At 37.8% G+C, this 12349-nt stretch overlaps 1 protein-coding gene across 3 annotated transcripts in view; it reads left to right on the forward strand.

The window, feature by feature from the left end:
- The window catches only part of Spice1 (spindle and centriole associated protein 1), a 49393-nt gene that overhangs the window by 19317 nt on the left and 17727 nt on the right, over nt 1-12349 (forward strand). For 2 of the 3 annotated variants that reach the window (XM_090346354.1, XM_090346369.1), the window contains exons 7-12: nt 3110-3225; nt 4592-4639; nt 7274-7401; nt 8022-8159; nt 8513-8778; nt 10766-10897. In XM_090346354.1, the coding sequence (XP_090202480.1) occupies nt 3110-3225; nt 4592-4639; nt 7274-7401; nt 8022-8159; nt 8513-8778; nt 10766-10897 (828 nt within the window). The remainder of the gene's footprint in view (nt 1-3109; nt 3226-4591; nt 4640-7273; nt 7402-8021; nt 8160-8512; nt 8779-10765; nt 10898-12349) is intronic. The other variant, XM_090346360.1, reaches the window with a different exon arrangement.

Consider the following 12349-nt stretch of genomic DNA (forward strand, 5'->3'; position numbering starts at 1 on the left):
CGAAACTCAAAATACTTAGAATTCTGTGATAGTAAACATTTTCTAAAATCTCATGAAGCATTCAATACCAAAATGAAGTAAGTTGATAGGAATGATTATGGCTTATTACTTGCCTAATGAAATTTCCTGAGTTACTTATAACTTCCGTGGAAAAAGGGAGAATCTTCAGTTTGAAGTATGAGCCTATGGAATTGCAGGCCCAGAATATTAAAGGAATATTATTTACATAGTTTTTTGTTTAAAGGAACTTTTATTTTAAATAGCCAGGCCCATTAGATAAACTAAGCAAAAACCATTTATTTATTTATATTTACTAAAAGTTAATTTTTAGGTTGTTAGAAATGTAATTAAGAATAGCTTGATGGTGTTACATATTCAACTGAAGTTTTTACATTTATTTGAATAAATTATACAATATAGTTTTATATTTACTTGTCAATTACAGGATCAGTCATTAAGAATCTAGGTACATACACATGCACATGTGTCTTAGCAACAAGAAATAAAGGAGATTGCATTCTGTTGAAACCGAGTCTATGATCATGTCTGAGCCTATTAAGTTAGTAATTTCAAAGTAATGTTATTGATACAACTGATTTTTCAAGATGGCTCAAGTTCTTACTCAGTTTTTGATTGATAACAGATTTAAAATAACTAGGAAAGCTTCTTAGTATATACTAGGGACTGTACAGAAAAATAAATGGCTGTGAGGGAGAAGAGAGAAGACACTTTGATAGATAAGCAGAGAACCTCTAGACTTCAGAAAATAAATCAGTATTGTTATAAAGAACCTTAAGTCACCAAGAAAGGATAAAACAGAAAACTACGTAAGTTCTCTGGACCCTACTTTCTATTTGTAATAGGAATAAGTGAGACTTACTCATCATGTATTATTTATCTAGGTCTTGTACCAGCTGGTTGGATACCTAGATGAATAAAAGTGTACCTCCACATTGGACTGGGAAATTGGCAAGATCTGAGGTTAGAGAAGTAGTCAGGAGCTAAGTCTTGAAAGACTAAGCACTTAGAAAGTAGAGTAGAGCCACTGAAGGCTTTTAAGAAGAATGGAATCGCGGTCAGAAGTTTGGCCTAATGGTAAGAGTGATTGTCTAGCATGCACAAAGCCCTGGGTTTGATTCCTTGGTACCACATACACAGAAAAAGCCAGAAGTGGTACTGTGGCTCAAATGGTAGAGCACTAGCCTTGAGAAATCCCAAGGACAGTGTTCAGGCCCTGATGTTCAAGACCCAGGACTGGCAGAAAGAAAAAAAAAAAAAGAATGGAATCAATGAGATTGATTGTGGTATGGAAGATGGATTGAGGACCAGTCTTGAGAGATGGTCTGATTCTTAGTCAATCTGTTGTTTCAAAGATAACACTATAGAGTCGATGAGTAGTAGTAGTATTAATAGATTGACTTGAGGTCACTTTTCTAGTCAAAATTGTAGGGCCATGTAAAGTGATGGCTTCCTTTCTGGAAGAACTCTTAGGTAAATGTGGCATTACAGGAGGCCTACCCAAACTGGCCTTTAATAACAGATCTACTTTTGAGTTAGCTTATTAATGAATTGATTGATACATTCATGAGGACAGAAACCAATTTGCTGCTGCTGCTGCTGCTGCTGCTTCTGCTGTTGTTATGGGTCTTGAACTTTGGACCTGGGCTCTTAAGTTCAAGGCTAGCACTTTACTGCTTGAGCCCACAGCCCCACTTCTGGTTTTCTAGTAATTAATTGGAGATAAGAGCCTTATGTGACTTTTGTGCTGGAGTTGGCTTTGAACCTCAGTCCTCAGATCTCAGCCTCCTGTGTAGCTAGAATTACAGGCATGAGCCACCTTGCCCTTGGCACTAATTACTGTATGTATGTATGTATGTATGTATGTATGTATGTATGTATGTATGTATTTATGCTAGTACTGGGGCTTGAACTAAAGGCTTGAGCACTATCCTTGGACTTTCTCAAGGCTAGAACTCTACCACAGCACCACTTCTGGCTTTTTTCTCTGTATGTGGTACCAAGGAATTGAACTCTAGTCTTCGTGCATGGTAGGCAAGCACTCTACCAGCCAAACTCCCGGCCCCACTAACTAGTTCTTAACAGTCCACTTGCACCTACAACTTAATATTTCATAATAGAGATTGAATGTCAACATCAGTTTTGGAGAAGACAAACCATATTTAGATAATAGTTCTCTACCTAGAAGATAGGTAGGGAAAAAAAAAACCAAACTAATAAGGATATAAAGAACAAACAGCCAGAAAAGAAGAAAATTCAAGAAATTGTGATATATTAGTTGTAATGGAAATTAAAAGAATGTATCATGAAGATTTTAAAAGAAACGAACCAGTGACCACTAAAGTCTGAGTTATAGAAGGAAGAGTAAAGGTAGAAATATTGATTTGATTTAGGAATAAACCTGTCCATAGTGTCTTGTAGAGAGGATTTTGAATACAGTAGTTAGAAGCAAAGCTGAAGAGTTTACAAGTAGAGAACAACTTCCAAGGAGTGTAGTGGTAGAAGAATATAATAGTAGTTAGTAGGTAGGGTCAGATGGAACATTTACTTACATTTATACATAGCTGAAACCAACAAAGAAACTGAAGATGCCAGAGACAGAAATGATGCTAGAGGGAGAAAGGATAATTGATAGCGTAGAGTTTGTTGAGATAGTTTAATTGTAGAATATACTAAAAGGTTATACTCAGGAAGAGCTGAAAAGAGCCAAGTTGATGGCTCAGACCTCTACTGCTAGTTAATTGGGAGACAGATTGAGAGGATCTTAGATCAAGGCTAACCTGGAAAAAAAAGCTTGTGAAACACTGTCTCAACTAATAAAAAAGCTGACACCTATGGTTCATGCCTATCATTACAGAAACACTGGGAGGATAAATAGAAGGATCATAATGCAGACTGGTTCCAGCAAAAGCTCTTAAGATCATATTCAAAAATAATGAAAGCAAAAGAGACTTGGGGCATAGTGATTCAGTACCACCCACAGCAAGAACAGGGCCAAAAAATAAAAGTAAAAATAAAAGAAATAAAAAAAATAGGAAGAATGTGTATTTAAAGCAGTTGTTGTAATTTTTTTATTATTATGTTGAGATAGGCTCTTAATGAAGTAGATGATGATGGAGAAGAAGGTACTATTAATAGCCAGTCAGAAGAAAGTGAGAATGAATTGGATAATTCTCCAAACCCTCCAACTGACATGAATACAGACAGGTATGTATGGCATCTATACTTCAGTGTGTATTTCCTCAGAAGAACATTCATTTACATACACCCATAATCAGGAAATCACATTCAACTTATGCTAATATCCCATGTATATACCTTACATGTCTACAGTTGTCCCAACAATAATAATCTCACCACTATTTCAAATGTGTATTGTATATTTTGACAATGTCTTATTACTTTAGAAAAGGCATAATTTCAGTTTATATTTTTCATTTTACTTAGTTGTCTCATAGAAGAGTAAAGAATATTTTAGAGCCTCTGTTATTTCTAGTTTTATTACATTGCATTCCAGGTGCTGGAAATGGCACTGTGGCTCAAGTGGCAGAGCGCTAGCCTTGAGCAGTAAGTGTTGAAGGACAGTGAGCAGGCCCTGAGTTCGAGCTCCAGGACTGGTTAAAAAAGGAGGGGGTTCATGCTCTGTGGTTTTAGTCATGTCCCTCCTTGTTATTAGTTTAGTTTTTGTGCTCAGGTCCTCTCACTCTCACTTGTCTTTTTCAGTAATGGTTAGTGCTTTACCACTTGAATCACACCAGTTCTGTTTCTTGGGTTAACTGTAAAACTGTGCTTGAGGTAGCTTTGAACCTTGATCTCAGATCTTCGCCTTCTGAATATCTAGGAATATAGGCATGAGCCACTGGTACCTGGTTCGTATTCTTTTGCCTTTCACTTTTTTTCCCCCCCAGGTAAGTTTTTGTGCTTTCACCTGAGCTAGTCTCAGGCTGAAATATTCTTACTTGTGCCTGTTGAGTAACTGGGGATACAGGTGCAAGATACCATGCCTGTCTTGGTTTTGAGATTGGGTCATATTAACTTGTATATGGGCTAGCCTTGAACCACAATCTTCTTGTTTCCAACTTCCAAGAGATACAGGTATGAGCCAGCCTATTCTGTCTATTAAGTCTCTGATGTTTGTTGGTATCAGTGCATTTAGGAAGATGCAGTTGTTTTCTCACTTTTTCTTTTTGCCAGTGTCTTATTCATTCTAAAGAACTATATGATAAAATAATAAAGAAGTGTGTTGGAAAATAGATGGATGATATTTAGGGCTAACAGTGGCAAAAGGGTGGAATCCCACGTAACAAAGTTGGGTGATAAACTGCTGTTTCCATTAGGCTTGGCAACTTCCTTTAGGAGTTTTGGGTGAAACTTACTGTCATGGGATGGAGACAAGCATTTTAAAGTAATTACTTCCCAGACCCCAAATTCCAAGGATAATCATTAAAAGTATGTTGAGCATTTAAAATGAAAGTTGTAAAATAAATTTAAGTGGCTTATTAGTTTCTGGGTTGTGGAAGAAATTATCACTAGCCTGGTGACTTAACAATAACAGAAGTGTGTTCTTTCCCAGTTCTAGGCACCAGAAATCCAAAGTCAGTTTCACTAGGCAGACATTAAGGTAGGACCACACTCCTTCCAGACTCTTCTGATGGCTTTTGGCCTTTACCCTCTTTGGCTTCATTACTTTAGTCTTTAGTCTCTTGCTGGTCCTTTCTGTCTCTCTCTCTCTCTCCGTCTCTCTCTCTCCGTCTCTCTCTCTCCATCTCTCTCTCTGTCTCTCTGTCTCTCTCTCTCTGTCTCTCTGTCTCTCTCTCTTTCTCTCTCTGTCTCTCTGTCTCTCTCTGACTGTCTCTGTCTCTCTCTCCATTTGCTTGTTTTCCATCTCAATATCTTTTTCTGTTTTTTGTTTTTTTAGAACTATTTTTTTGAATTCAGGACACTGCATTGCTAGGCAAGCATGCACTCTGATACATGAACCACACATCTAGTAGTCCATTTCAATATTCTTAATTTCATCTGCAGACATCTCAGTCTCCTTTTTTCACCATGTAAGGCAATATTTTTCAGGTTCTGAGATGCAGAATGTCTTTAGGATTTATTGTTTAGCTTATGATACATCCAGTGGCCCACAGACTCTCATACCTATATCCTCCAAGTCTCAACTAAAGTTTAAGTTTAAAATCTCAACTAAAAACATTGGCGCAGAAAATGTCCTAGTGACTTTTGCCTTTAATCCTAGTTACTTTAGAGTCTGAGATCAGGAGGACCAAGACTCTGAGACAGCCAAGGCATATATATGAAGCGTCTTCTTAACCAATAGCTAGATACAGCCAGGGTAGCTCTTTGCTATCCAAGCTATGCGGGAGGCAGAGATTAGGAAGATCTGAGTTCTAGGCCAGTGTGGACAGAAAATTCTGCAAGACTTTAGCAAAAGAATCTGGACATGGCAGCATGTGCCTGACATACTAGCTATGAAGAGCAATAAAAAATAGGAAGGTCATAGTCCACGCACACACCTAGGCCAAAAAGCAAGATACTGTGTCAGAAATAACCAGTACATTTGTTGGTGGCACATGACTGTAATCTTAAGCTACTCAGGAGGCTGAGATCTGAGGATCATAATTTGAGGCCAGCCTAGGCAGGAAAGTCTGTGAAACTCTTTATCTCACAACTAACCACCATAAAATTAAAAGTGAAGTGGTGGCTCAATGAGTAGAGTATTATCCTTGAGCAAGGAAGGTCAGGGTCAGTGCCCCAGGGTCAAGATCCAGTACTGGAGCATACATATACACACAAAAAATAATCAGTGTATAAAGGACTGGAGGCATGGCTCGGTGGTAGGGTAACTGCTTAGCAAGTACAAGGCCTTGAGTTTAAGCCCCATTACTGTTCCCCACCAAAAAAATGTCCAAATCTCACCATCTAAATCAGATTAAGACGCTGGAAATGAGCCATTCTGTTGAAAAATTCTTTCATGGGTGTGGTTTTTAATGAAATTAAAAGAAAGTTATTTGCTTTCATAATGTATTGATAGGACAAGTGTGAGTTAACAAGCATTCTTATTTTAAAGGAGAAAAAATATCAAAAGAAGAAATCAAAATCAGAATTACAAAAAGAAAACAAAATTACAACAACTTTGAAATGTAGCAGGGTAAACTCCATTTAGGATTTGGGCCTGGGAATAATCTTGTGTGGTCTTGAGTCTTCATTCTTTGAGTAACTCTGTGGCTCTTGCATGGTATCTGTGCTCGAACAGCTTGCTCCTGTCTTCAGTTTTGGCCTTAAGATTATCCTTCCTTTTTCTCAAAGGATAATCTTACTGTTTGCAATATTTTTATCAGCCTGTTTTTTGTCTGTGGAAAATTAGAAGTCTGGTACCAAATCTTCATCCTGTTTGTATGTCATTCATCCAATCTTGTATTTCTGCTGGCCAGAGATTTTTGTGTCTTATGACTCTCGTGGGAATTCACTCTATTAGAAAAGAGAACTTTGATAGATCTTTCCTGGATAACCCCTCCTTTTTTGTTTTCTTCAGGTGAGGTCAATAAGGAGACCCTTAAATTACATGCTTTATGCCAAACATACTCTGGCCCTTCTCTCCACTGCATGTTCTCCTGTCTACTAACCAAAGTGACATACTTTGTAATCTGAATAGGTTGACAGTTTGTCAGATTATTAAGCCCCAAAAAGACTGATTCATATACATAATTACTTTAAAGAGAGTGAAGGAGGGAATCATGACAAAAATTATGGAAAAGACCAATGCTTCTGTTTGGTGCCAAGGTAAATAGGATACCTGGAGGCAGATGGAATGATTCTTCTAACACAGAGATAATGAGCATTATGCTGTCTACCTATCTTGTTGGTTATAGTGAAAAGTATTTTTTCTTTGATTGTAAATTATTAAAAGCTTCTTCAAACGAGGCTCTGGTGATCCGCCTGTAATCCTAACTATTTAAGAGGCTCAGATCTGAAGGTCACCATTTCAAGTTAGCCTAGGCAGGAAAGTCCATGAGACACTTATCTCCAGTTAGCCACCAGAAAACTGGAAGTGGCGCTGTGGCTCCAAGTAGTAGAGCACTAGCCTTGAGCAGAAGAGCTCAGGGACAGTGCCCAGGCCCTGAGTTTAAGCTCCATGACCATCGAAAAACAAAGTCACTAATTAAAAGCTCCTTCAAATCTAACACATGAGAACAATTATGATTATAATACCTATTAACTCTAATATAGTTTATTATGAAATAATTTATAGGTTTCTTCATCAACTAAAGGAAGAAAATTCTGAGTTAATTAATAAATTGTGGAATGATATTCAGCAGAAATTAGCAACACAGTCACAAATAACTCCTCCAGGAACTCCATCATCAGGGGAACGTAGAGGTTTGTTTGTTACCTCTTTGCATTATTTCTAGTAACCTGCTTTAATGAGGTTCTTTTCTGAACACAGTAATTTTTTCAAGAAATGTCTTTTAAATGTTGACATTCTTATGTAGCCCGTTTGACTAATATTCTGGTGAATCTGTGAGTTGAAATATTGTTCAAAGAAAGTCTGGGGGTGGGCCGGGAGTTTGGCCTAGTGGTTAAAGTGCTTGCCTAGCATGCACGAAGACCCGGGTTCGATTCCTTGGTACCACATACATAGAAAAAAGCCAGAAGTGGTGCTGAGGCTCAAGTAGTAGAGCTCTAGCCTTGAGAAAGTCCAAGGACAGTGATCAGGCCCTGAGCTCAAGCCCAGGACTGGCAAAAAAAAAAAAAAGAAAGTCTGGGGGCCAGGAGTTTGGCCTAGTGGTAAGAGTGCTTGCACCACGACCGGGATTTGATTCCTTGGTATCACATACATAGAAAAAGCCGGAAGTGGTGCTGTGGCTCAAGTGATAGAGTTCTAGCCTTGAGAAAGCCCAAGGACAGTGCTCAGCCCCTGAGTTCAAGCCCCAGAACTGGCAAAAAAAAAAAAAAAAAGTCTGTTTATTTGGGATGTGCTGCAAAGTGCTTTCTTTTAGCTGCTCTGAATGCTACTGATGCTGTCAAGAGAATCCAAAGTAAGCTTCAGCCTGAGGAATCTACTGAGACTATAGACTCAAGCATTGTGGTGGGACAGGTGCTGAACTCGAGGAAGCAAAAACAGCTGCTAAATAAAGGTTCTACCCCTTCATTTACAAAGATGAATTATTATACATGTACCTTGATATGACTGTCTTAACCTCTTTCTAAAATATTTTCCCCCATTCCTTACCTGCTCTGTTGGATATAATTTAATAAGGGTTTGTCAAAGCCTAGCTAAGAAATTCTTCCTAATCACACATAACTCAGAAAAGAAAGTTCTAGTATAGTCATTGCAGATAATATAAACTTCTTATAAACTGCAGATTTTTGAGATAAAATGCTGGTAACTTCTCTAACAACTTTTTACAAATGATGAGTAATAAATTTTTTTCTGGGAATTTTGTAGTTTGTTCTGGTCTTGAAATAATGCTACTTCTGTCATTCTTAGTGAAAAGAAAACCAGATCTACATACTTCTTCTAAGCAAAAGAAAAACATATTATCAGCTAGCACAACATCTGCAGACATACCAGGTAGCAACAATTCCAGCCTGGATATCCTCAAACACATGATACATGAAGTGGAACATGAAATGGAAGAATATGAGCGGTGGACAGGACGTGAGGTCAAGGGATTGCAGAGTGCTCAGGGTCTCACAGGCTTTACTTTGTCGCTAGTGAGCTCTCTTTGTCGCCTGGTTCGGTACCTTAAAGAGGTAAGAGCAGGTTATGCAAAGTTCTTCGGTCAGAAATGTGTGTGTAGTGATTTTCCTCTTAATTTATTGCATCCTCAAAATAAAATTCAAATAGCTAAAAATATTCTTTTTGATCATATGCAATAAAAGTCAAGTTTTTAGTTTCCCACTACCACTAGTAGATATATGCTTAGATAATATTTGTAGGAGCTTTAGTAAATATAATTAATAAGGCAATCTGTTATAAATAAATTTATGCCTTTTGATAATGCTAAATATTACTGATTGGCAGTTACAGATAACACTGTAATCTGTTGTTTTCCTCTATACTCTCATGTTAGTTCAGTTTGGAGAGTGATACTGCCTAAATCGGTAGACTTGATAGGTGTGAAAATTCTTCTTGGTTTCTGTATGAGTGGTAATTTGCATGTGTTTTCAATATCTAAGTGAGTATTATCTTGTTGTGGAAATAATTTATCAATCAAGCCAGAATAGTTTAAATAATAATGGTTTTCATAAATCTGTAGAGTTAAAGTTAGTTGGGTATTTTTATCTTTAAAAACATCTATTAGAGGGACCGGGAGTTTGGCCTAGTGGTTAAAGTGCTTGCCTAGCATGCATTAAGACCCGGGTTCGATTCCTCGGTACCACATACATAGAAAAAAGCCGGAAGTGGTGCTGAGGCTCAAGTGGTAGAGCTCTAGCCTTGAGAAAATCCAAGGACAGTGATCAGGCCCTGAGCTCAAGCCCAGGACTGGCAAAAAAAACCAAAAAAACAAAAAAACAAAAAACATCTATTAGCTTACTTATTATGAAGTTGTATTTTAAATAAACCTGACAAAATGTTTTAGGAACTACTGTTTGAAAATATAATTAATTACTGATTAAGATGTTTAGTAAGATCTTTTGTATTGTCAGATTTACTAAAATCCATATCTTTCACCTTCAAGTCAGGAATCTTCAGGAGTCTTCTGATGCTTGGTAAATATTACAGGGTTAGAAGCATGTACTATCAAAATCTAAACCATTAATGGATGCAATCAACATGATTCATTGTCATTTTAAAAATTATATTTTGACAGAATTGGTGCTATATACTATAGCATGAAATTCACAGATGATTAGGACATAGAATAAAAAACTTAAAACTTTTTTGTAGTTCTGAAGTCTGAACTCAGTCCTTGTGTTTGCTAGACTGGTACCCTACCACTCAAGCCAGGTTTACAGCCCTGATTTTTGCTGATTATTTTAGAAATAGCTCATTTTTCTGCCCAGGCTGTCCTTGAATCCCTTAAAAAAAAAAATCTCAGCCTTTTGAGTAGCTAAGATTAAATTCTTTGTGTGTGTGTGTGGGCCTGGGCACTGTCCCTGAGCTCTTCAGCTTAAGGCTACCACCCTACCCCTAAGCCACAGCCCCACTTCCTTTTCTAGTGATTAATTAGGGCCCAGGTCGGCTTTGTACAGCAATGATCCTTGGATCTCAGCCTCCAGAGTAGCTAGGATTACACGCATAAGCCACCTGTGCACAGCAGAAGATTAAATTCTTATCTTTAACTTCCATCTTATCTCTTTTCTTCCTTATAGTCTGCTGTCATTGCTTGATACTAATATATTCTAGAGATGGTCTATGAATACTCAAAAATATGTATTTTATGAAAAATGTAGTTAATTCTATATGCCATTTTACTTATTGTATAAGGAAGGAACGAGGATAAAGCAACACATTTTATTTAATTAAGTATAATAAACATGCTTATTTTATTGTTATATAGTTAATGCTACTTTGTAATTATCTGGTTTTCCAGCTTTGAGTAGAAACCTTTAGTTTTCAATATGTGATACTGTTGGGTGGATGCCTTTATGTTTTGTCAGTCAGTCAATCTGCCTGTCTGTTTGTCTGTCTGTCTGCCTGCCTGCCTACCTGCTTGCCTGCCGACCTATCTACCTACCTACCTACCTACCTATCTACCTACCTACCTACCTGTGTAAATAAGTATTTATTTTGTAGAGTGAGCTTCAACTGCGTAAAGAAGTAGAGACCAGGCAGCACGTAGAACGAGTATTAGGAGATCATCGAGAGCTCATTGATGCTCTGACTGCTGAAATTCTTCTTCTTAGAGAAGAAAATTCCACCACACAGGTACTTAGATGCTATTTCAAAGTTTTCCATGTTTGGTTGTATAAAGTATCTTTACATGTGTATAGGATTCTCCCACTGAGTTGCCTTTATTTCTAGGTTGATGTGGTTACTTAACAAACTCATTATCTTCATCAGTGCAGCTGTTATTGAACATCGTATCAGAATAACTATAGTAAAAGCTTAGACTATGAATAGCATATAGGATAAGAAATACACCATGTAGTGGAGAACATACTTATCTACATCCAAATAATAACTTCCAATGTCATAGTAGTTACTTCAAAGTATGAGCATGAAAGCCAGTGACATCAAATGCTATTTGTACTTTGCTTACAATATCTTTCATTTTTGCTTTTCCACTTGACTATTTATTTAATTTGTTTTTGCCAGTCCTGGAGCTTGAACTCAGGGCCTGAGCACTGTCATTGGGCTTTCTCAAGGCTAGAGCCACAGCACCACTTCCAACCTTTTGTTAGCCTTGGGACTTGAACTCTGGGCCTGGGCACTGTCCCTGAGCTCCTCAGTTCAAGGCTAGTGCTCTGCCCCTTGAGCCACAGCACCACTTCTGGTTTTCTGGTGGTTAATTGGCAATGAGAATCTCAGGGACTTTTGTGTCCAGTCTGGCTTTGAACTGCAGTTCTCAGATTTTTAGCCTCCTGAGTAGCTAGGATTACAGGTGTGAGCCACTGGCACTCCCACACATTACTTTCCATTCCATTCCATGACTTAGTAATATTCCAGTTCATGTGTATGCCATATTTTATCTATCTGTTGATCAGTTAATGAATACTTGGGTTATTTCCAATTTTTGGTACTGTGAACATTCATGTACATGTTTTTTTTCATGTACATGTTTTTAATGAACATATTTTCAATTCTTCTAGGGTGGTAAAATGTTTTTATAGTATTTAAAAGATTCAAAAAATCTTTAATATCTGTGTGTGTGTGTGTGTGTGTGTGTGTGTGTGTGTGTGTGTGTGTGTATGTATGTGTGTGTGTCTGTGGGAGAGCATGCATGTACCGTGCATACCCATGCACCAGTTCCAGTACAAGGGCGTGAACTCAGAGTTCAAATGTGAGATACTGTTGCTTGGCATTTTTGTGCAATGCTGGCATAGTACCATTTGAACTACACCTCCATTCCTCAACAAATCTTTTTTTCTGATCCTAGGGCTTGAACTCAGTGCCTGGACAGGGTTATTGGAGCCTCTTTGTGCTCAAGACTAGCGCTCTACCACCTTAGCCACAGCATCACTTCCAGGTTTCTGAGTAGTTTATTGGAGATAAGAATCTCACAGAATCTTCTTCCTGGTTTGGCTTGAACTGAGATCCTCAAATCTCAGCCTCCTGAGTTGCTAGGATTACAGGAGTGAGCCACCAGTGGTTGGCTCCTCAACAAATCTTTACTGAGCACCTTCTTTGGGCATAGCCTTGTTCTAGATGTAAGAAATA

Source organism: Megascapheus bottae, chromosome 1 (assembly GCF_031878675.1).
Source record: "Megascapheus bottae isolate mThoBot1 chromosome 1, mThoBot2.hap1, whole genome shotgun sequence".
Lineage (NCBI taxonomy): Eukaryota > Metazoa > Chordata > Mammalia > Rodentia > Geomyidae > Megascapheus > Megascapheus bottae.